The 25,936-nt window shown below is 39.4% G+C and overlaps 1 protein-coding gene across 3 annotated transcripts in view; it reads left to right on the top strand.

Annotated features, from left to right (window-relative positions):
• The window catches only part of LOC120788408 (myosin-10), a 56,477-nt gene that overhangs the window by 12,597 nt on the left and 17,944 nt on the right, over positions 1 to 25,936 (top strand). For 2 of the 3 annotated variants that reach the window (XM_040124207.1, XM_040124206.1), the window contains 12 exons: positions 12,771 to 12,798; positions 15,186 to 15,288; positions 16,278 to 16,307; positions 18,959 to 19,051; positions 20,800 to 20,863; positions 21,422 to 21,520; positions 22,115 to 22,258; positions 22,412 to 22,507; positions 23,182 to 23,300; positions 23,697 to 23,849; positions 24,163 to 24,336; positions 24,417 to 24,590. In XM_040124207.1, coding sequence (XP_039980141.1) covers positions 12,771 to 12,798; positions 15,186 to 15,288; positions 16,278 to 16,307; positions 18,959 to 19,051; positions 20,800 to 20,863; positions 21,422 to 21,520; positions 22,115 to 22,258; positions 22,412 to 22,507; positions 23,182 to 23,300; positions 23,697 to 23,849; positions 24,163 to 24,336; positions 24,417 to 24,590 — 1,277 coding nt within the window. The remainder of the gene's footprint in view (positions 1 to 12,770; positions 12,799 to 15,185; positions 15,289 to 16,277; positions 16,308 to 18,958; positions 19,052 to 20,799; positions 20,864 to 21,421; positions 21,521 to 22,114; positions 22,259 to 22,411; positions 22,508 to 23,181; positions 23,301 to 23,696; positions 23,850 to 24,162; positions 24,337 to 24,416; positions 24,591 to 25,936) is intronic. The other variant, XM_040124208.1, reaches the window with a different exon arrangement.

The raw sequence follows: 25,936 nt of genomic DNA, 5'->3' as shown, positions 1-25,936 counted from the left end.
CTTAATAGTCTTCATTTAACCCTTTAGAAAGGCATACTCCCATCAGTTGAGGAAAGACAAAGGCAGTGCTGCAGTGTTGCGAGCAGTTTCACTAACTGACAGCACAGAAAAACTATGAAATCTCTGCCAAAGCCTGACACAGAATAGACAGATGTACCCAGAGCAAAAGTAGTGTTTAATGGTTGTAAATTCCCATATGTTGTTAAAAACAGAGCTCTAAATTCCCGTATGTTGCTAAAAACAGAGCTCTAAATAATCTCTGCAGAGAGAGACTTACATTCTGTACTTTGTTTCCAATACCATTAATGAGTCCCACCTTGCATGAGCTGCAGATACTCCTAGATATGAAATGTCTCATATCCAGCAGAGTATAGAAGGGGATATAAGAGGTAACACAACAGTCATAGAAGTGGAAAATGTCTTGCAACACTGAACCAAGAAGGAGGGTCTGGGAAAGACGGGGAGAGAAGAGGGAATGTTGAAGGCCTTAATATTGAAGGGGATATTGGGAAAGGGGTTGAGCTACGATAAAAGAGGGCAGACGCGAGACCCCTACAGACACAATAAACAGGATTGGTAGCGGAGAATTTAGAATAAAGAGGAGAGGGTAAAGAGGAAAGAAAGCAAAGAAGACTGAAAAGCAGAGAAAGAGAGAGTCAGGCAAAAGCAAGAGGGGGCAGAAAGGACAGAGTTATGGGGGAAACAGCAGAGGGTACAGGGAAAAGGCAGAGGGGGCAGCCAGCATTGTGCCTCACAATGGGGGCTTTGTGCATTCTGAAGGGGGCTGGGACCAGGGTGCTCTGTGTGTGTGTGTGGGTGCAGGCAGGGAGGCCTGGAGCTACAGAGCTCTTCCCTGGGAAATGAGGCCTCTTGTTGGGGGCAGAGGGGGGGGGGGGGGGCTGGTGGAGGGCACACCCAGAGATTGAGTGACAAGACAGGTGTAGAGGGTCAGGGACTTTTTCCTGGTCTTCAAGAGGACTCTGTACTTGGTACATGTTCAAGAGATGACTTTCAGACAAATGGGGACGCCTGTTTAAACAGCATGCTTACATGAGTGTACTGCAAACACACTCTGTCTCACACACAAATACACACGGGCAGATGCGTCTTTAATGGCAGACAGCTGTAGAGTTCATTCAGGATAAAATCATATTTCTGTTTGGGGGTTGTACATCAGGTCTGATTTACACTTACATTCCTCCCCAGATGTACACACTTAGACTTTTTTCCTACCAAGCCTGGACAGAATGATGATTGGGAAAGCTGTTGTGTGTCAGTCGTCATGCATTTGTATGTGATTGTTTCATGGAAAAAAACCTGAATCTTGGCTTTTTAAAATGATTTTTATCCTCAGTTGGCACATTTTTTAGATATTACAGGCTGATGAATTTCTGAGGCTTGGCTTAAACCACAGAATAACTATGAATGTTAAGAAGACTACATGTATTTCACCTACCTACCTATTTATGGTATTCTATTACCATATGGTATTTTTTTTTTTTAACATATAACACTGATGATTCTGAGTATCCATGTTAGCCAGACCCACAGGTCAGTCCACCTATATAGCATATCAGCTAATCTGTTTGACTTTGTGTGTGTTTACATATGTGTAGTCAATAGTCAACACTGTTAATTACCATGAAGCCAGGTCCTGACCCATAGTGGTAGGTGTGTGTCTGTGTGAGTGTCAGAAACAGTCATAAAACTGAGAGGATTTAAGGTGTTGCCACTGTCATGTAGTGCCTTTGGTCTTTGATAGTGTTGTCATGAGAGAAATATAGCATTGATACCAGATGCGTCGAAACAACAAATAGGGTTGCCTGACTGATGTTGTGACTACCCTTTCACTGACACCCATTACCTTACAACCCACTACAGACCAGGGAGAAAGCACCTAGCTCACTGGCTGCTTATTCCACTGTCACTTTAACGAGCTACTGATGACATTGTCACAAAAATCTGCTGCTTAGCAAAGACTGCAAATCATATCAATTCTTTATTTTTGATGACATTTTACTTTTTTGAATATTTGTTTCACCTATTATGGCACTGCTGCAGTGATCTGGTTACACTTTTATTAGTCATAGGAACTAAACACTCTTGTAAACTTTTATCCCTCTCAGGTTAATATATTATTTTATATTCTTTTTCTAATTCTATCAGATTCAGTCATACACTGGCACACAGTGTCACACTGATATAGTTTCCCCTCTGTGACTGAACCTCTGCTCCCCCTTGTGTGTCTGAATTCCTGTGGAGCCGCAGAGCTTAGCACTGTCATATTCGAGGTGCCAGCATAAGCACACATACACAAACACAAACACACACACACACACACATACACACGAAAATGGCCGGGATTATGGTGGGCCTAGCCATCACAAAGAATCACTGTGGACCAAACAAGCCACCCGACGGCTGCCATCTGCAATCGATTACATTGCCAAATACTTTCTGCCATATCTCCCGCAACTGCTTTTTCTCCCCTTTCATTGGCCTAAAGGCAACACCCAACAGCACAAGGCTAATTTTAAACTCTCTGTAGGCATGCTGTTGTGCAGCGCTTACACTCTGTTAGCATAAACAAAAATGTGCCTGTGTATAAATACCTATAGTGCAAATTGCAGGTCGAGATAGCCACTGTCTTGTTCATACTTAGAGGATAACCCCGGGCCAGAGAAGTGTGTAAAATCTATCAGAGACCTTAAAGCAGTGTTAGTGATAACGTGTATTATGTTCCCATGGGACCCAGGTAATGCTTGTTGACAGTCACAGTCATGGAAAATCGATGGACACGATGAGGTGTGACAGTAGCAGGCAATCCATTAGTCACCCATGATGCTTCATAAAAACCAGAAAACCTGATTGGAGTGCTGCTACTTTCTCTACTTTCTCTTTATTTAGTGCTTTCATTGTATTTTTGGAAAATACCTAACAAAAAAACTCTCCCAAGACATGCTCAAATCATCCTCCTGCTTACAAACCGTGCAGTGTGGTTTTGTGCTGCACATACTGTTGGCACTCACTCTGGATCATAGCATATCCCACTCTGTGCAATAGTAAAAATGTTGCTTTGTGGGTCTGCTGGGCTCACATGTTGGAAGAGACTCAAACTCTTTTATTACCTTTGGTGTTTTGACAAAATCCTGAATTTCTCATTTGGATCCTCAGCTGTAAAATTTCAAGAACTGTGTTGAACTAAGCTGAACTTTACTCACAGATAATGTAGTAGCACCGAAACAGCAACAGAACTGAAATCACAATGGACTGTAATGAAATTCATGCTCACTTTGTAAAGAAGTTTTTTCTTAACATCTTTAGATAGATAGATAGATAGATAGATAGACAACAGAATTGAATTTATGTGGAGCAATTATTGCTAATGAATTTATGACTGGTATGTGATTTAAGTTTGTATAGCCAGACGAATGAACAATGGTCTGAATAGTGAAAGAGTGCATCAGAAGCAGAGAATAGACCCCACACCCCTCCGCTATTGTTGGAATTGAGAGCATGAGTGTGTTTGTGTGTTTCTGTGTTCTGGTATTTTAACACTGTGGGTACTTTGCCTGGCATGACAACTGTGCTCAGTGAACCAAAAGGTATATTACGTCTCAGTGTTGCCATGTCTCTCTCATCTCCATGTAATACTCCCTGTGTTTGTATATAGTTTGTAGTCTTTTAAATGCCTCTTGTTCTCTGTCCCTTATATATATATAGCTCTTCTCTTCTTCAACAGCGAACACAAGCTACAGGTAGTACAACTATTCAAACTACATTAATCTGTCTCACTCCCACCCTTACCAGATGTTACAGTCCTACTGACTGACTCTCAACTGGGAAGCTGAGCCATAGATTTCCATTCCACCATCAGTACTCTTATGTTGTCTCTTTGCTATGCTTCCATATAGCTGGTACATATCTTCAGGGCAGCAGACACGAACTACAGTTAATGCAGGGAGATAGACATATTAGGTTACAAAGAGTTTTCTTATTAGCCCAAGGATGTTTACCACACCAGTCCAGCACCCCTCTATGAGAAACATGTGGGACCTGGTTCTCTATAACTCTCACATTTCCTCTCTCTCTATCGCTATTATCTACCCTCTGAAGACTTTTCTCATTTTACCCCTGCATCAGAAGCATTTGAAAAATGTGCTTTGTGAGACATTGAAAAAGGAAAGACTCCAAAATCCCGACTGAATGGTCTCTGTAGAGTGCAGCTCAGACAGTACATCACAAACCTTACAAGCCAAGCACAAGCCCACAGGGAATGGAGCTCAGAAAATGAATTTAACACGCAAGAGACTCTACTTTCCATATGTGCGCAATACTATTCTTAAATCTACTGTTTAATCTGTTTAATTTCATTGCTCTTACTTGCAATTTAATCATGAAATGCTTTGACAGGAAGCAGAGGAATTCATATATCACATATCTGATCTAATTTGAACGTTATTTTTTAACAATATACGCTTCAAATGGAGGCCTATATGGCCTCTTAACATTTTGGAAAATACTCTTATTCACTTTCTGGTGGAGAGCTAGATAAGAAGATTGATTCCACTCTTATATCATGTTTGACGTGTCAGCTCATGTATGAAGCAACAGCCAGCAGCCACTTAGCTTACCTTAGCACAAAAACTGGTACCTCTAATGCTCACTCATTTACACACCAATTTCAGTATAGAACCACACTGTGTTTCTGCCCCTTAAATCATCTAGTGTGTGTGTGTGTGTGTGTGTGTGTGTGTGTGTGTGTGTGTGTGTGTGTGTGTGTGTGTGTGTGTGTCTGTCTGTCTGTCTGTCTGTCTGTCTGTCTGTCTGTCTGTCTGTGTGTGTGTGTGTGTGTGTGTGTGTGTGTGTGTGTGTGTGTGTGTGTGTGTGTGTGTGTGTGTGTGTGTGTGTGTGTGTGTGTGTGTGTGTGTGTGTGTGTGTGTTGGATGTCTCTACTTTCACACACTCACCCAGGTGGTCCCTCACGCACTGCTGCCATTTCCGAGAGGGTGGCGACATTCACTAACCAATGATGACAATCTATTTCTGTGAACTCTGCTGCCAACTGTCATTGATATCCTGAAACTGAATCACAAGTACTGAAACACCCTATGGATTCAATGTCCAAGTATGTCAGCAAGTGACATGACGTTGTTTATAGCTGGAAAGCTCCTATTTCTGTTCTGTTGTTTTTCTTCTTTCCATCAAGATACCAACATGCTACTCTGATATCTGTCTCTCTGATATCTCCAGTTTCCTCTCTTCGTTCTCTTATCTGGTCCCGTCCCACCACACCCTTCTCTCCTCGTCTGGTCAGCTACATCCCTAATCTGTTCTACAGTCTTCCTGCTCCTTGGAAGTATTCAGTTGTGCACAGGGGAACATCCTGTGATTGTCATCAGGATTTTAGGATGGTTTCCACTCATTTGTTTATTCAGAGACAGTGTGAAAATGGTGAACCTCACCTGCATTTTCTACATTGTTACTCCTGACATTTCTGTTTCTAATTGGCACAGAGGGGATCTGTACTATTTGTGGTTGATGAATAAACACATAAGCTAATAACCATAAAAGCAGGAATAATCTCCACATTTTGACCCCACCATGCCTGCCCCTCATTTCCCCTTAACATCACCTCTGCTGCAATGCCAGCCTGCTGAAAACAACGCCTTTTCCACACCCAAGAGGCCCCAGTGCTGGCAGTGAGGGAAACTAGGGGGATCCGAATTCCAGCACACACACACACACACACACACACACACACACAATGAATGGTACACGTAAATGGCCAGTCAGCTCCGTGGGGCTGTCTGCCCTTCTGTTCGTAGGCTCATGAAAGCCAATGAATGCCTAACTGGCAGCTGCAGCTGCAACACAGTTGAGCTGTTTGGTCATTCAGTGGTTGCAAAAGGCCAGATATACAGAAATTTGCATTGTAGTAATTCAAAAGAACTTGATCTATGAGCCAAAATATCTATGAGTTATTTAATATCTATGAATAGTATCGTAAATTGTCTTAATCGTAAAGTTTTAACTGCTGACACTTAACAGCTTGGTACAAATTGCTATGGAACGTGTTTTTGCGCTTATTAGAAACATAGACCTGCAGTGTTGTGACTGCTTTAATAAGAGATGAGTCTTTTCATCTTTTAGCTTTACTTTTAAAACTTTCACTCACTCTGCTATCAACTAGGGCTGCAGCCTATTATTTTCATAATCAATTAATATGCCTTCCTTCAGTTAATCATTAGGCTTATATAACATCAGAAAACTGAAAAAAATGCCCAACAGTCCAAAACCCCAAAATATTCAGTTTACAATTCTATAGACAAGGAAAAGCAGCAAATTTCACAACTGAGAAACTTGCACGAGAGAATGTGTATATTTTTTGCTTTAAAAATTACTTAAACATTAAAGCTACTAATTGTTGCAGTTCCACTCTGGACCAGTCCCATAAACTGCACTATCAGTGATGAACTTGTATATTCTTACAAAGTCTATCAGGGGTGTTGACCAAAAACTTAAACTCCTATCCTTCAAAGTTGCCTTGGGAAATGTGAATGATGTACTTGGACATGCAGTTTTCCATTTCAGAGAATTAGTGTTAATTTTACAGGGCACTCCACCAATTTTATAAATAACATTCAGTTTACTCATCATGAGTACTATCTAACTTGTAAAAATGGTTCTAAAGTTGTGTTTAGACAGAAAACAAGCTGAAATTTAGACACAGTGTGACTGCATACAAAGTAAACAGAAAAAATTAATTAGACATGAATTCACTTGGAACAGTGCAAAAAGAGGCAAATGCATGTCTGTGTGAGTTGATGTTTCAGTGTGATCAAAAAATTAACATCTCTGGGCTTTATAATTCTGCTTCATAAACGCACAGAGACGAGTCAAAAAAGGAAAGTGAGTGGTGAGTAAATGAATGACAGAACACTTTGGGGCAAATCATCACAGGGTTAAGCAGTCCAATTCACACAAATAACACGGTAAGAAGTTCACTTCGCGTAGCGTCTGAAAAGACGTTTAGAAGGATTTTTCCAAAGTTTGAAAAAGTAACTCTGATGATGTCATCAGGGTTGTCTTGGTTTGAGCTTGAAACCTATAAAAAAAACCTAATATACTAGGGACAAAAAGTGAGGATATCTTGGCCTCTGCTGCTTTGATTTTGACGATTCTGTCTTTATTCTGTCTTTTGTGAATCTTCCAACTTAATGGAAGTGCATTACTAAATTGCTGGAGAACCCTTTAACATTGAACTGAATAGCTAGTTTTTCACATGAGGCACTTATGTATACCTTCAAGGACGATACTATCACATTAGTAAATGTTTTAATTGCTTTTTGCTAAAGATTGTAAATAGGTCACTTATAGACCCCAAGTATTCTAAATGCAAATTAAATGTGTTAGACATGATGTATTGATATTTCAAATTCTGCCTTTCCCGCCATACAGTAAAGGAAGTGAGGTGACTGATAGTATTACCATAATCCCTACTGGAGGATTTATAACTTCTAAGTCTGTTTATTTTATCACAACTGCTGTTGGATGATGTAGCATATTACTCTTCTTCAGTCCCCTACTTAAGTGTTTAATTTGCGTCTTATCATGATTGTTGGGAAGCTTCGAACTGACAGTTATACACTGCAGGCACCCGCAGACCACAACACACCCAAGATCATGCTAACTGTTTGAAACTTCCACTGTCTGGGAATGTGAATGAGCTCTGTCTCACTTGTGTCACACACACATACACACACACACACACACACACATACACACTTAGAGCTTTGTTGCTCTGGTTTTAAGTAGCTCTGGATTCAGTCCTGCCTCTGCTCTAGACCTTTATGAGTAAACAATCCGCCATTTTCATACTACCTTTGCACTAATACAATCACGATGTGCACGAGTGGATGTGTTTGTGTGTATCTGTGGGTAACCCTCACTACATATAACAGTAGTTTTGAGAGAGCAGCTCACTGGCTGTCACTCAGGATTTCTTATGTGTGTTAAGTGGTTGCCATGGTGCTAGAATATTCACAGTGTGCAGTTGCACTTTAAGAATTCTTTTATGAAGCAAATTGTAAGAGGTTGAGCTGCAGTGGGGAAAAAATGTGTTGCATCCAGTTGCAAAGACCCCAAAAGATTCAAAATCATGGTTTCAAGCCAAGCTTCCATTTTTTTAGCTGCATGTTCCTAATCCGAAAATTGTGTTTTTGGTAAGGGCTGGTAACAACGTTTCCTTTTAGTGATCTTTGCCAATGTTATCACAAGTATGAGACTAATGAGAATAAGTGTGAATGTAATCATAAATTGTTTGACAGCTGACTAATCCCCATGCACAGGGTTACCATTAAAACAACAGTTTGCAACAATTAGGAGCACAATCTGTGGGTTAGACTTTGGGTCGAAGTGCATTGAACTGGAGATATATTGCTGTGGACCATTGACAATAAATGGATGTAATTATGATTCTTGCTCCAAGACTGTTTTTTGTATACCAAGGTTTGGTTTCAGCTGGGGATGTGGAGAATGTTTTTGGTGATTGTGTTTAGGAGTCCTCAAACCTTTTCAGTTTGGAGGCCAAGTGAGAAATTTTGTTCCACCCTCGGACTGTGGCTCGTTAAAAATTAGGGGAAAAAAGAAATTACTGTTACCGGTGACTGCACAGAATTTCAAGGAAACTCATTTTGACCAACAGCTTGAATGAAAATACTTTTTTGTTGTATATTTTAACCTATTAACTATAAATCACTTACTTTACATTATTGTGGACCATTTCCCAGGATATTCCATAGTGTTGTAGATTGTTGAATATGGTTTTCCTGCCTTCCAAACAGTTTACAATAGGTTACATGTGTTGGTGTGAAAACAGAACAATTAACTGAGTTACAGTCAGGAGAGGAGTACTGGGGCTGTACAAGGTTAAATGAGGTCGGGGGGTTATGGTAACTATTGGGGCTTTTGTGGAGATGGAAGGAGAGGGGGGATGCTCAGGAATGTGAAGAATGAGGGTTTGTAATTCTCGTGGGGGATAAATTATTAGCAGAAAAGGGAGCCCTACTGTGTTAGACAGGCCAGTCTCCTACCATGGGAGCCTCAAGTGAGATTTGTTCATGTGAGTATTAGTATTGTACACCCATTAGACAGACTGTGCGCAGTTGTTTTGATTGACTGGAGAGATACATAGAGTAAGAGGTGTATATGATTTGTGTAAGTTTCATGATTTGTGTGAATAAATGAATGAATGCAGTGCTCACTACAGACCCCTACTATCAGCTCAGACCAATGTGTAGCAAAAGCCTGGAAATGAATGTTAGATCAATTGAAAGTATTGTTTCTATAACTGCCTGCTCTCTATCTTGAACATGGAGTAGAAATGATGTGTTTCACCCTTCAGTGAACTGTGGTGAGACACTGCAGCAGTACGGACTGGTCTGAAAGCTCTCTTTTCCTGTGCTGTAATTTGAATTTGTATTTCACTGGTGTCCAAAACAGAGACTGAACTGAGGTCTAACCTAAAACTTGATGAATGAATGGACCAATTTATTTCCATCGGCTGTGTGTTGTTGTGGAGGAAATAACCAAAGCAGCTAAAAGTTCTGATGATGAGTTGATAAAATTAAAAACATCTGTTTGTGTGGAAAAGGGGATTTTGTCCCTAGTAAGTTCCCACTTTTTAGTGGTCTGAGTAATCTGGCTGTGCACCATTCATGGGGTAAAAAGGGAAATGAGAGCAACAGAGAGAAAGGAGAAACACAAAGCGGGTAAAGATTTAGTGAGGCAGTAATGAGCTACTGGAAGGGAAGAGCACGTTCAGTTTGATAGGTCTACCTTTGCCTAGCCAGCATGGCATCCTGGATAAATATGACCCAGCAGTTAGTTGCCGTGGTGACCTAGGAAGCAGCAGCTCCCAAGATGGCCAAGGTGGCAACATGGACCACGCACTCATCCACTCAGACAGCACAGATCACGTCAGCAAGTTTTCTTATTACTAAACTGTCAAAGATTGCAAGATGTAAAAATTCGCTTCTACACAATACCATATATAGTATCTAAGAGGTTGTATCCAAACTGTCTTCCAAAAGCTGAGTAGGTGCTGAAAAAGATAATAAAGGATTGTGTTATTCTGTGAGCCACAGGAATATCTGGGTGTGATGAATTCTAAAGCGCCACAGCATTTATCGGATATCAGTCTGACTGCTCTCTACTTCATGGATCAGCGTGTGTTTGACAGGAGAGGACACTTTTTAAAAAAACTCCCCTTTGGTTTTGGCACTCTAGGTCAGTATCTACTTGGTTTTGTCTGACCTTACAGAGGAATGAAATCATAAGGGGGAAGCTACATAAAAAGAATGATTGTCTATCAGGGAAAGAAGTGAAAGGTTCGGATGTGAACGTGATGGATGTTTGCAAGGGAATAGAAGGTCAAATGAAAAGTTTTAAGAGGGAATCAGTGGTGATATGGGTAAATAGATGTCTGATGATGAGCAGAAAAGGAAGTGACTAGATCTAATGGAAGACCAAAGGGGTGTGTGTGCATGTGTGTGTACATTTCAACCTCACTCTCACACGTCCAGCTTTTTTTTCATTTTAAGGTAGAAGGACATTGGACAGAAAAGCCAATCTGTCGTGATCAGATGATTCAAAAGGTGCTTTGGTCATCTTATTTGTGACACTGATTTATTCATAATGATAGGCAGACACAGAAATATCTTTACAAAATGTGACAGACTGTTTAACGTCAGTAAAGCTGGAACTGTGACACATTTTCTACATTTTCTTTTGTAACCGATTCCATACACACCCCATATGTTTATGAATGTGATTGTGTTTCCAATTTGTCTTATTAAGGAAATGAAAAATCTCCTTACTTCCTGCCACAGGAATGTAAGCACCAGGAGGACTCACGTGACTGGCACAAGTGTTACTTTATAATCATAATTAATCCTATTGTTGTCTCTGTGTTGTCACAGTGACATGAAGTCTTACGAGGAACCCAAAATACTTTTATAGAAGCAAGGGTCTGGTAATGAATGTTTTCAATATGATAGGAAGATTCAATTTAAACTCAAAAAACCTGTCCGCACAAGGGTGTGTGTTGATAGACATCGTGTGTTGCCAGTAAGATATTCCTATAGCTTCTCCTGTGTGCCGCGCACCTCACATGTTTTTATCCTGTGGCCATTATTGTTGACACATGGGATGAGGTCTTTCCAACTATCCACTAAAGAGCAAGGTGATGTCAGGTTTCATTCTTTACATAGTAAACAAACAGATAGTTTTACAATTTTAGTTCATGACTGTAGGTTTTAGGGACAGTAAACAGTTACTGCACGACACATGTATCAGATCGCTCCTATCATATGAGCTGGTGAAAGTAAAAGTGTTTTCTTGAAGTTGATATATGGGAAAAAAGGGTTTAATGAGTAGTTCGGTGTATTTGTAGTTGTACTTGTAATTTAGAAGAAGAAGTTTAGCTGAATTATAACCTGATAATGGAAATGATAAAAGCAGTTCATATTAACAGTGTCGCAAAATTAGGATTTGCATAATTTCTATTTGTTTATCAAATTAACATTTTAGTTTATTTTAGGTTTGTTTTTTCTTTATTTCTTTCTTTATAATTTATTAATAATCTCGCAATGTAAAATATGCTTGTTGACCTTTGGTTAAGTAGGCCTAAGTTTCTACAACCAGGGGTACCTATACCCTGTAGTTGGTACAGGGGGTAAATGGAAAACTCAACTAATTAGTTTAACTAAATTCTACTAACTCACCTAAGAAGTTGAGTTAATTGAAATAGTTAGCTAAAAAATAATAGATAAATGATTGAAATAAATTGTTGAAATTACTGAATGAATTATTGTAATAGTTATTGGATAAGCAGTTGAAGTAGTTGACTAAAGTTAATGAATTAAAAATTGAAATCTTTAACTAAACATAATGAATTATCAGTTGAAATAGTCTGCTAAAACTAATGAAAAAACAAAAGCAAGTGATAGTAGTAGTTTCAAATAACATCCATTTTATAATTCATTCAATATAACATATTTGGAACATGACTGATAGTTTGGTGAAGTAAAACCTGACATATTCACAGACCTAGCTCATCCCCTCTGATTATGAAGGAAATATGTAACATATATGTTGTTTACCAGTGAGTATATTAAATTAGGGCATGCTCTGAATTTGACAGCATGAGAAGGATTCTAGAGACTCTGCTGATAAACAGGCCACTTCCCTCTGGGTTCTGGTTCTTTGTAGTGTACAGCAGGACCTTCAAAGTTGAGAGGTCACACACTTCAGTGGGCACAGCTAATCCTGTCATCTGGATTTTGGTCTGAATTCCTCTGTGATGAAAGGTGTATGAGCTTCGGTTACTAGCCTGGGTGTCATTTGATGGCCATTACACAGCATGCCTTTGCAGGGTAGTTCAGGTTGAGGAATGGGCTGTTGGCTATAAAATGAACTCTTTACATATACACTGGAATAACGTGACTTTGGTGTCCATGGAGCAATATTTCAGTGTGTCTTGTTATTCTCAGGAAATATAAGAAAATGATTTTACCATACATCTTACTCGGCATAACTACATTATTTGAATGTTGATGCTGGTTAAGTTGCTTTGCATTTTACTGTGTTAGGGTCCAACAACCTGACCACGAAAGACCGTCTTTGTAATTATTGTAGGTGCAATAAGCATTAAAGCCAAGGAGAGGATGGAAAGATGCTGACTGTGTTTTTCTGTTTTCTCTGTACAGATCGTGAGGACCAATCAATCCTTTGCACGTGAGTACTACTACTCTTAAATCTCTATTAATTCTCCTCCTCTTCTCTCCTCCCTTCTCCTCTCATCTCGTGAAGTCATTTTTCTTTTAGAACAGATGGTTTGTTCTTTAAGGTGGTTCTGCTGATAAAGCAGCTTGATGGGCTACAAAATGAAACTGTCGCAAGATGAAGATTATATAGCTCTACCTTAATAGGATTACCTTATATGAAGGTAGTGTCTCACTTCTCCTTAAAATGTTTTTTATGTACCTTACTGTGAAGAAGAGTTAAAATAAGCATTATATCTTGCAGTATATAGTTACAATGAGAGCACTTTATAAGGATCATTGCTCCTGCATTACCTGATTTCATGGTTATTTTTTTCTTATTGAATTAAACGTTTTTCCGTCTCCCTTCATATTTCTTTCACCCTGGGTCACTTGGCCAGCTCCCATCATCCTGATGTGTTTTATTTAAAGACTGGTTTCAAATAGCTTTATGTGGATGTTGGGTCTTCCCAATATTGAGGAAGTTATGAGTGTGGTTTGGTGCCCTGCCTTCATCTACTATGAAAGAGAGTGCCACACTCTTTCAGTGTTGCTTGAGTTGACAGTGCCAATGACAGGACATGAGCTGTTGCATAATCTGTCCTAAAGTCTGAAAACTACACCCCCTACGGGCACAGTGGAGCCATTTTAGCTGTGTCACCCCACTGTTTAGTAAGTGAAGTGGTCACCAAGTTTATAGAAACTGCTCCCTCACTCTAAAACCATTTATATTGATTTCAGTTTAAAAGGTATCAGTTGGAAGTGTATAACAATATTTGAGATAGTACTTTACTTACTTTGGGGATTATATTCCATCAACATAAAGCATCCTTCAATCCTCAATTGAATCTTCCAGAACAATCTGAAGATCATGTGCAATAATCAGTCTTCAGGACAGAATGACAGAGTAGATCTTCAGATCTTTCACAAAACTGCATTAACCTTTTTTGGTCTTTGCCCTTTGTTGCTGATCATTAAACTTTTATTTTATCTTATCTTATTGTACTTAGGATGGATAGGATGAACTTTGCAACTATCACTTTTAATCCAGTTACAATGGCAAATGTCTCCGGTTGTGTGTGTAACACAGCTTTACTGAAGGTCTGTGTAGTTATGTTGTTTGGCAGTGATGTGTTCAGAATAACATCTACAGCAAGTGTGTGACAGTCAAGACCTCGAATTGACTTGTGTTCCTGCAATTACTGATGAATAGTCTCATAAATGATCAATCACAGCACAGGATTTGAGGTTGAAGGACTACAGTCAGCTGTAAAATAGACTTTAATTCCTAGATCACTATCTAAACAAGCTGTGAAGATGTTCTTGTGAATGATTTTTAGCTTACGACACTGTTGTTCAGTTGCTTGTACTGTGATGACAGAAAATAGAAATACACAGGAAGTTAAAAGTAGCCCTTATGTTGCATTATGTATACATGCTGTATGCCAAAGAACAAGGAGCGGCCCATGAGGCCGAGAACTTGTAGAATTTCTCACGTAAGAGTTGAGAATATTGTTGACGTATGAGAGTTTTGAAAGAGTGATCATCAGAAGATGTGAGGCAGGAGATAGAGAGAGTTCACAAAGTGAGGGTCCTGCCATACATGACCCCTTTAACCCACATGTTCACATCTTGCCAGAAGAGCAAAGAATAAGATGTGAAAAAGTCAGTGAATGGTTATTTCCTTGACCTATATTGCTACGCCTGTATCCTGTGTTTGAGGACTCGCCCATCAAATTCTAACTAAAACTGCAGTCTTCCTGGTGCAGTAGAGCTAATTGCCAGCTAGTCTAAAGCCACCGGTATGTAGCTAGATGTCTTGTTGCTGGCCTGGTTTCAGTGTTGGCATTGGTTTTCTTGGCTCTGGGACCTCTGAGCTGTGGATGGCCCTGCCTGAACATATATATCATTAGAGACGGCCCAAAAACAGAGCCTGGAAACTTTGGAGACTGGCCCACCAAACCACAGAGTTCTCCAGTAAAACCAACTGACAGAGGAATGGATGGATATATAGAAAGCAACAGCATATAGCCTGTTGGTCGTTCACTCTCTCCCTCACTTTTCCTTTTCTCTTTGTTTATTTTTTCCTTTGGGTTCATCCAATTACTCTTGACCACCATAACGATGAGTAAGACTTATTTTGGTTAGGGTTTTACAGTGTTTTGTCTGTACCTTGCTAGATTGTGGACAATTTACACAGATTATTTCCTGTAATGTGGTAATGCCTCACAAGTAAAAGCTTGTAACTCATGATTGCAAACAAAGGGTGTTGTAATTACTTGTTAAAAGTGATGAGAAAGGCTTTTTCACCCCCTGTCTGTCCATGTGTATATCCACGCTGTCTATCCCCTTTGTTTTCAGAGGTGAATCGGGCGCTGGCAAGACCGAGAACACAAAGAAGGTCATCCAGTACCTGGCCCACGTTGCCTCCTCACACAAAGGGCGCAAAGACCACAACATTCCTGTGAGAGCCCCACTGCCTACATTTTTCCTACTCCATCCTTGGCCAGGCATGGGCCTCCAGTTTCTCCTCTCCTCTCCTCTCCTCTCCTCTCCTCTCCTCTCCATCTGAACTATCACTGCTGAATAGTCCATCTTCTCAGCTTAAATGAAATACTGGATGACCTTATTAGTATTTGTGAATTTCCTCTTTACATCATTATTGTAATTTAAATTTGTAATTTGATATGTTCAGAAACACACTTATTCACTATCTCGCGGAGAGCCGATACCGCTCTTACATCTGATCATTAAATGTAACACTGCAGCCAGCAGCTGGTTATCTTAGCACAGCACAAAGATAGAAACAGTTAGCCTGGCTTTGTCCGCCTGTAACAAAAATCCACCTACCACGATTTTGGTATATTATTTGTTTAATCCATACAAAACCAAATGTAAGAGATGACAAATGACTGTTTACAGAGAGTTATGTGCTGGATTATTCCTTGTCTTGGACCAGTTACTTTCTGAATTCCGCTGTCGTCTTTCCACTTGCACGGATTAAACAAACACAATAGGAAATGTTAAATATGGAGCTTTATGGGTGTTGGTAGGCAGATATTGTTACCTTTGGACAAGGCCAGGGTAGCTGTTTCCCTGTGTTTCCAGCCTTTCCGTTAAGCTAAACAAAGCAGCTGCTGCCTGTAGCTTCAATGTCAAACTATTCCTTTAACTAACTGTAACATTACTGTGCTCTAGTCAAATCTAAAGTGCATAGCTTAGTTTTTATTTATTCAGCTCATAAAGAGTCATGTATTAATCCATAGATAATCTAATAGATGTTAATGTAGCCTCACTGATCACTGCTCCTGCTTCATGTCATCTAATGCCTTTCTGCGAGAGTGCAGCCATTGCTGGGCTAACTGTGTACTGGTGTTCTGTTTCCTGTGGCTTTTGTCTGACATAAGCGCTTCAGGTTTTAACACTTGAATCTGTTTATCCATAAAAAAACAGCCCGAATCTCCCAAAGCATTCAAGCTACAGGCAAGTGTATCTCCCGCTTTCTCAAAAAGAGTGTGTGGTCCTTTTTGATGTTTGTGTGTATGTGCATGCCCTTCTCTCCAAATCTCTGCCGCTTCCGTAATGATGTTGACAGACTAATCTAAGCTTCTTTCTTTATGAGGTATTTGTTTGTGCTGGCTCAGTCTTCTCACATGAGTATTTGGAGCCTAGTGAATCTGCCATTAAACCAGCAGGCTCATGATAATAAAACACTTTGTTTTATCAGTTGGTTTGGGTTCATTAGTTGGGTTCAACAGTTGGAAATTGAGATGTTTTGTTAGACCCACATGTCAGTCAAATACAAATAATTAAGTCCTACCTATCATTAAAAGTGTTTGCATTAAGTGCTAATAGAGTAACTGACACTGTTTAGCCTTGCTGTGTTGGTTTGTAAGTCCCCATTTTAAATTTACATGGTATTTAGAAAGAGAAGTGTGAAACTCAGACCATAGCCGCACTAAACATCTTTCCTCAAGCTTCATTTTTTACATTTTAATGACGTGAATACCTAATACTACAAACCTTGGTGTAAAATGGAGATATTAAAGATGATAAAAGATGATAGCCGTTGATCAAATTTTTCATATATTCATGCATGTTTTCCATTGGTGATGTACTCTAGATGCATGTGTGTAGTTTCTAGCTTGGCTTATTCTATAGCCTCGGATGTGGATATGTAACCAAAATGTGACTTTTGTTGCCCGGTCAATAATCAGACACAGGAAATGTTTCTGTGTGGATGCTGTGGCCTAACCTGGATTTTCAGATTTTAATTTGCAATGATTTGTCCCAAATGTAGCACAAATGAGACTCTACTGACTGAATTACTGAATTTGCTCCAAGCTCAACCCCATCCCCAAACCCAACAAAACTTGATATTTTCTGGCTCACCTCTTCTCTGCTTGATTTATCCGGTAGCTATTTTTTCTTCCTCCCCTAAACCAATACCTGATGTTTCTGTGTCCTCTTTAAATCTAATAAGTATGGAAGCAGAGTGAGTCCAATAACTAGCAACTTTGAGCACACAAAGCAGCTGGTTAATGCATGTCTAATGTGTTACGTTTCAGTAGCTGAGTGAGAAGCTGTAACTCAGTGCCTCAGTGTTCCCCTGCCTGAGTACGCCATCAACCTTGACCTCCTTAATGCTGCTTTCCCTCTGCGTTGCATTATGACTGCCTCTGAGCACAGGCCAGAGGAATGTAGAACCAGGGATCGAGGGAGGGCGAAGATGTGGAGCAGGAGAGAAGATTGAAAGGGGGTGAAAAGGGGGAGATGAGGTAGTGGAGAAGAGGTAAAGTAGACCATAGGAGACCAGACTTTAGTATTTCTCTCAGTGACAAAGACAAATAGAAAAACCTGTTTATTCATGTAGTTATACCAGGATGTATACACCTGTATGTGTTATTCTGTGTTAGTTAGAACCGGAAAGATAAAGGGTAAAATGTGAAGGAGGATAGTTACTCCCTACTTCTGGTGGTAAAACCCATGTCCTTTAGGAGGAATGGGTTTTGAAAGACCTTTCCTTCATTCAGGTATCAACACACATCCTGCTTGTACGTTGTTGCACAAAGGTGCTTTACATCCTATTTCCATGTCTGGCCCAGATGTCTAGCCAGATATATTAAACTTTGAATGTTGACATCTAGCAGAGCTCAGTGTTCTTAGCCAGAAAACTCTTGTTCTAGATCTTGTTTCCTTGTGTTTTTTTCATTGTTACTGATTGAGTTGAGTTGTTTCTATCATATGGGGACAAGAGACACTCACACAGGCCAAAGAATTAGTATTGTATTATTTCTCAGTCTTACTTTTCTGGCGTTCTGTTTAACAACACATCTAAGTAGGACTATAGGTAGTCCCATGTTTCTTTCAACAGCCATATCTGGCCAGCCAACCAAGCAGCAAGTCGGAGCTCAGGTGAAACTTACGCTGTCCCCCCGGGACAGTCTAGAGGAGTATCTTGGAGTCAGTTCAAGGCAGGGTCTGAACTGCTGTTCTGCGGCTGGTGACGCTAACCTTAAGGGCTATTTCTGTACCGCCAGTGCCCTGGATATAGGAGATTGTGTCATTTGTAGGGGACTTAGAGGTTTCCCGGGCCATAGGGAATGTCCCAACCGCCTATTAACCCAGGTTTTGAGATTTGGGAGGATGCCATCAACAGGATAACCATCATGGTGATGCAGTACATCATCACAGCCTTAGGAATGTGCAGGCCAGAAGATCGCTCTCACTCATCAACCCAAACTAACCACTCACTAGGGTATGTGTTGGAACAGAGTCACCGTAGTGCCTTTTTGGTTTCACGGGTTCTGTCAAACTGTTTGGTTGTCTTGGCCCCTTAAACTTGTCGAGTTCTCTTGGCAAAAATCACATTGTACTGCAGTTGACTAAAGTAAAGCCAACAGAGCCATGATAAATTGTTCACTGTCTGAAAGATTGGTTTAGCATATTGACTTGTCTATATTTTCCTCAAGCTGCTCTGTTACAAAGAATTCATTTTGCCTTGCCAGCTTGTGTATGTTTTGGCGGACACAGAAAAATGTGATAAATTGTGATAAAAAGATGCATTACGTGGGGCCAGGCATTAGAAATGTTTGAAAGATGTTGGATTCTTACCTCTCTGTCTTTCTTCACAGGGTGAGTTGGAACGCCAGCTCCTGCAAGCCAACCCTATCCTTGAATCTTTTGGCAATGCCAAGACAGTTAAAAATGACAACTCATCTCGCTTCGTGAGTTTACGGATCCTATTTAAATGACCATTCTTCTGATTTAAAAAAATGTACAGATAGTGTCCAGAAATGACAGTCACTGACATTGATTTGTCTGAACTGAAGTGTACAAAGAAATGTACATATTCCCACAGAATTTTCTTCATGTTGAACATAGTACAAGATGCTTGTCCCCACTGTGGGTCTTATATATATTCAGTCTGTGTAGCGATTCTCAAGGTCAGATATATAAAAGAGATAATCTGATGTATTATTGAAAGTCTTACCTTTTACTAAACTGATTTGCTTTTGTTTTGGGATTTTATAAAAAATACTGCAAATTGGCACAAAAGTACCATGTCAAGAAATACTAGATAATTAGTCTTTCTTGGAATATACTGCAGAGCTTTCATGAAATCAATGAGAATAAAAATGAGTAAATCAAATTAAAGCAGCTGGATGACCTCAAAGGAAGAATAATTTTATCCTGTCATGCAAATGTTCCATTTTCTTCAGCATAATCATTGCCTCTTCATCCCTGAATTTTGTTAGAATACAGTACCTTTTGGTAAAGCAATAGTTCAACATTTTGAGAAATATGCTTATTTGCTTTCGGCCAGAGACTTAGATGAGGAGATCAATATTTTATGTTTGTATGGTGAATATGAAGCTATAGCCACCAACCAGTTTGCTTAGCTTAACATAAAGACTGGAAACAAAGGAAAAAAGCTAGCCTGGGTCTGTCAGAAGGTTAAAAAAAATCTGCCTACCAGCACCTCTAAAGCTCATTTATAAACACATTATATCTTGTTTCTTGACAAGACTACCAGCGGACACTCAAGGAAGTTTCTGATCCCTGCCAAAAAATATTCCAGATAAAACCCCTGTAAAACCAGCGTGTTGTTTTTTACATAGGTTTTTGTATGGATTTAACAAATGAGATATAACTTGTCAATTAGTGAGCTTTCAAGGTGCTAGTAGACAGATTTTGTTACTTTTGGAGAGAGCCAGGCTAGCTACTTCCCCTATTTTAGGTCTTTCTGCTAAGATAAGCTAAAAGGTTGCTGGCTATGGTGCCATATTTACTGTACAGACATGAAAGTGGTATCTCCAGAAAGTAAATACACATATTTTCCAAATTGTATTCCTTTAATATTTCTTGTGATTTTAATCATGTAACTGTATAATATTTGATTAAAATTTTTCATTGTTTCATAACCTTTTCTCTCTAATAATTTACTAATGCATCCATGATGATGAAGGAGGTGTTTATAATATTTACTTCTAATATTTTATTATCTCTCATCATGTATTGATGAGTTACAGGAATCACAACAATTCTTGCTGTAAGCCCTTAAACTTTTTGTGTGACTAAGTAAATCATGTGGCCGAGATTAACCACTATGGTGCTCTGTCCTGATGAATCACCAGCTGGCTCAGATGAGAAGTTATGAAGGCCAGTAGACAGATGGGCACACATATCCAAACACACATTCACTGTCAGGAAACCACAGACATGCCTGAGATTCTTTCTGACCAGTTAACCTGGCTTTTCCTAATATAGACATTTTGTTCTTCACTTCCTTTCTGTCATGTGCAAGAATCCACAAAGTTGTATTTAAAATGCAACAGTGCCTGAAGGGAGAAGAAATTGTTAGATAGACACACACAAACAAACTGACATCATAGGTTTCCGTAATTAACCTGTGGAGTTTAAATAAGTTCAACAAATGTTTTTTCAACATAGATGTGCATCTTTTTTCTTGCAGGGGAAGTTCATCAGAATCAACTTTGATGTCACAGGCTACATTGTTGGGGCCAATATTGAAACTTGTATCCTCCTTAATGTGACAGGCTAAGGGAGCAGAATGTCGAAAATACTGTTTGAAACACAAAAACAGAGCTAAAATAAAGGGTACACATTGAGTTTAGAGCTGAAAGTAGTAGTTAGGCTATTTGACTCACAACTGCTTATGCTTAACCACAAGAATGCGATTCCTGTTCTGTATATTCCAGTGTTAGAGGGAACTGTGCTATAATGAAACCATTTTTTATTGTTATTCCTCATTTTGATTCAAGTTTATTCATGCCTGGTGAAGAGAATAATGGATAAGGCTCATTTGGATAAAATGTCTTTGTTGCAACACTCATAGAAAGATTAAATTTATTTTTAGATTAGAATTAGATTTGATTTCCCTGTGATTTCTTTCTAAAAATCTAGGACTTCTAGGAAGATTGGTTATGTGCTTCATGAGAATTTCTTCTGAAAATAGTAGTTGCTAGGATTTTTGGAAACACAACAGAAATGTTACAACACTACTGTGTTGACAGTATCATTTGCTTGATTTCATGTTGTAAATTTCACCGTCATTCCTGAACTTTTGCTGTCAGACCTTCTGGAGAAGTCAAGGGCCATTAGACAGGCCAAAGATGAGAGGACCTTCCACATTTTCTACCGCCTGCTGGCAGGGGCTGGAGAGCATCTCCGAAGTGAGTGTCAGACTATTACTATAAGGAGCAATCACAATAAACAAAACAATGAGAGCAAGGACAGTGAGGTTTCATGTTTTCTACTTTGCTTCAGACAAAGAACAGGGGCTAAAGAAAGCTGGTTTGAATTAGCACCAGTGAAACAAATCTTTCGCTCTCGTTAACTTTAATTTAGCTTGTTAGTGCATTGTTTCATGATGATGCAGAAGGTGTTTAGACCACATATTTCTCCTATGAACTAGTGGATTTAAAAGGTCACTTGATCTCTCCCTCACTTATGCACTTACTCTTTGTGTCTAAACTGAATTGTCTTTAGTGAAAATGGTTGCAAATTTAACACATGTAATCTGAGCATTTTCTAACCATCATTTAAAATTGTGACTTTTGAGGGCAAAGTCAACATGCATCAAACACACACACACACTTTACAAACAGAAAAAAATCAGCAGCACAGTACACAAACTAGATAAAACATAGAGCAAAAAACTAAAAAAAAAGAATAGAATATTGATTAAAAAAATTACCATGTAAATAATTGAACATCTTTAATAAAAAGAATTTTAAAAATCCTCTTTCTTTCCTTTCCTTGTCCAGCGGACTTGCTCCTCGAAGGCTTTAACAACTACCGTTTCCTGTCAAATGGTAACATTCCTATCCCTGGTCAGCAGGACAAGGAGAATTTCCAGGAGACAATGGAGGCCATGCACATCATGAGCTTCTCCCACGACGAGATTGTCTGTGAGTAGTAGATCCAGATGTGCCCTGAAATATAGTATACTCTCATTTTCCTTCTCTTTTTGTAAATGCATTCTTTTTTTACTCTCCTACTCTGCCATTATATACAGTAGTTTCCCCCTGGGGATCAATAAAGTGTTATCTTATCCTTGCCAGGCATGTTGAAGGTGGTATCTGCAGTGCTGCAATTTGGCAACATTGTCTTTAAAAAGGAGAGAAACAGTGATCAGGCCTCTATGCCAGAGAACACAGGTAAAAATCCAACATCTATCACAATACAACATGTACACGCATGCTAATGTCAGTCATGAATCCAGAAATTGAGATGACTATGACCCTTCAACTTCCATTACATCAGGTGATGGAAAACAGTGTTCATATCCACATACATGCTCCCACTATTCACTTTGAGGACATACTTTATTAGAAACATGATTACACTGAAGTTAGATTGTGTGTCTCTTGTTGGTTGAATGCTTATATTGTATGGATCATGTAAGCATCATCAGATGCTTCTGCAGTCTGAACTTGTAGACACATACCATTCAGTGTAAGAAAGAAGAAAATCATATGAAATATATAATATTGTTAGTTTTATTAAGTCCCTTGTCCGGGGGCAAGACTCATTAAACATCCTAGTGCTAGTCCTCTAAGACCTCACTTAAAGAAAGCTCTTGACTCATTTTGGGGTTTTAGCCCAGACAGAATATGCATATGGGTATAGTCATATTTCCTGTGTTGTTAAAACAGAGTTAGGAAGTGTTGCTTTTAGACTTATTTATTTCATTTTTTGATTCAATTATTTGAACCTAGCATTAAACTTAGATTCTGAAGGTCTGATCTTATATTAAGAAACCTGATGTTATATATGTGAACATGTATATAATGCAATAAGGTACTTGCTTCCTGCTCCCTCACTCTCCCAGCTGCACAGAAGCTCTGCCACCTGCTTGGAATGAATGTTATGGAGTTCACCAGAGCTATCCTCACCCCAAGGATCAAAGTGGGACGAGACTATGTGCAGAAGGCACAGACTAAAGAACAGGTAAGGTGCCATCAAACACTATGAACAACAATAACTAATGCATTTCATGTTTATTAATTTTTTTCACTGTTAAATGAATGAAAACATCAAGTGAAGTCCAGTTTGTATGTCTGTGCTTTGATATGTTTCTGTTTAAAGTACACCCCACCTATGCAAACTTAAAGGTTGCACGATATGCTTAGACAGGTCATCTAGACCATCTGGCTAATGGTTTGTCTTAACTGAAGCCCATAGTGTGATGTAATACCATGATAAATCCACAACACTCCAAACTCGAACAGCAACATAATGTTTATATTCTTGTATTTGTACTCATTGCTCAGTGGGTTATGTATCATTAATAGTGTCTTTCATGGTTACTCTTGTTGGTTTTGCGCTCTTTGTCTTTTCCCTCAGGCTGACTTTGCTGTTGAAGCCCTGGCCAAGGCCACATACGAGCGTCTGTTCCGATGGCTGGTCCACCGCATCAACAAGGCCCTGGACAGGACCAAACGCCAGGGGGCATCATTCATTGGCATCCTGGACATTGCTGGCTTTGAGATCTTTGAGGTGCTGACTATGGTGCTTTAACACTAACAAAATAATTTCCACAAAACACAATTTAGCTTTTAGACTTTTTGTTTTGTGCCTTTACACATGGATTAAGCAGAATCCAGGTGGTCTGAGCATTTTAATTTTTGATTAGTTTAATCAAGTCATGGGGATTAAGCACGCACTGAAACTGATAATATAAACAAAAAATCAACTGTAATGCTGGTGAGCAGGCCACCTAAAGAAATATAATCATATTTGCAAAATGATCAACAAGAAAAATGTCACCATAATTAAATAATTTAAATTCTGCTTTATGCTTTCCTTCCAGCTGAACTCATTCGAGCAGCTTTGTATCAACTACACTAACGAAAAGCTGCAGCAGCTCTTCAACCACACCATGTTCATCCTGGAGCAAGAAGAGTACCAGAGGGAGGGAATCGAGTGGAGCTTCATCGACTTTGGCCTCGACCTGCAGCCCTGCATTGACCTCATTGAGAGGCCGGTCAGTTCTCTCTGTCTGTGTGACTGTGTGTCTGTGCCTGCTTATGAATATTAGTATGTAACAAAATTTATTTTCCTCAGACCAATCCCCCTGGTATTCTTGCTCTACTGGATGAGGAATGCTGGTTTCCCAAGGCTACCGACAAGACCTTTGTAGACAAGGTGCTGCAGGAGCAGGGCACACACGCCAAGTTTCAGAAGCCGCGTCAGCTCAAGGACAAAGCTGACTTCTGCATCATTCACTATGCAGGGAGGGTATGTATATCAGGCCCATTAAGATGATTGCGTTCTGACTCTTCTCTTGGGAATGTTAGCTGGTTGGACCTATGACTTACTGTAAGTATGCTACTACTAGAAGACAGATCTTTAAAACTAAAAAAGTGCAATATGTAATGAAAACCTTTATTCATGTCTCTTTAGATTAAACCTTAGATTTATCCAGGTTTTCTGTGTTTTCCTTATGCAACAACTCTGTTTTTGAGATTTTTTGTAGCCTTTATTGGAGGCACAGACTTAGCTCCTCTAAAGGCGCAGTTAACCAGGTCATTGCTTGAAAACAATAGACCAGTTGTCATACTGCTTCTGCAGGAAAACCCACATCTGGTTCACATTGGTGTGAGATTGAATGTTTGGTGCCTGGCAGTTACATAACGGAGGTTTTCAACTTTCACCTTTTGTATGTTGGTCTACCATCTGCAAAGAGAAAACGATACTCCACTGCATTCCAGGGAGGACGCTTTTCAGTTGCAGCATGAAATCTGTATAGCCCGTAGTTTGTTAGTTTAATTAGGTTCATCTCTCTCTTTTTCCTCTATTGCACATGTATACTGTATATGATTGCCTTGAAGAGCATCAGTCAGCCGTGTCTAAGCATCAGTCCTGAGCCTGAGCCTTACCATGACAAACAGGTGAAAATCTCAGATTCAGCTAAATATTAAGCATCCAGTATTCATTATTTCAGCCAGGATTAAATTTGAACTTCATCAAATAAATTCTGCATTACAGAGAGATACTGAAGAGGAAAATGAGTACAAACACTGTGAGTTTGCTTTTCCAGGATTCTGATGAAGCCCATATGGAGATCTTACATTCCTCATCTCAGGTTGCAGACTGTGTCAATTACTTGTTATGCTCTGCTCTAATCCAACACTCTCTGTAATATGTTAGATGTTTGAAAAACACATACAAGTCAAAATTATCATCATGTTACAGACACTAATCCCATCAACCCACTATGTTCCAGTGAGACCTGATTGTGCAGTCAGTCAAATATAATGTGCAAATAATAAAAAGTCTTTGACCCTAGTACAACGAATGTTATTCGTTCAGTATTGTACGTGATTGTTTTATGGGATTTTCTGAACTTTCTACATCTGTTACTGCCTCTAAGTTAAAAAAACAGCCAAATGGTACTTTGAAACACTATTATAGCAAAATCTAACTGTCAGTTAAGACATACTATACAGACTGTTGCAGACAGGTGAAGTAACAGACCAGTGGCTATTCATCAGGAGACCTAAAGCCAATCCTCTGAAAGTGTATTTTGAAAGCATTTTTACACAGTTGTCACCGGGGTATAAGAGTAAAGAATGGAAAGAGAG

The sequence above is a fragment of the Xiphias gladius genome, chromosome 3, assembly GCF_016859285.1.
Source record: "Xiphias gladius isolate SHS-SW01 ecotype Sanya breed wild chromosome 3, ASM1685928v1, whole genome shotgun sequence".
Taxonomy (NCBI): domain Eukaryota; kingdom Metazoa; phylum Chordata; class Actinopteri; order Istiophoriformes; family Xiphiidae; genus Xiphias; species Xiphias gladius.
This window is presented reverse-complemented; position numbering and strand designations above follow the sequence as displayed.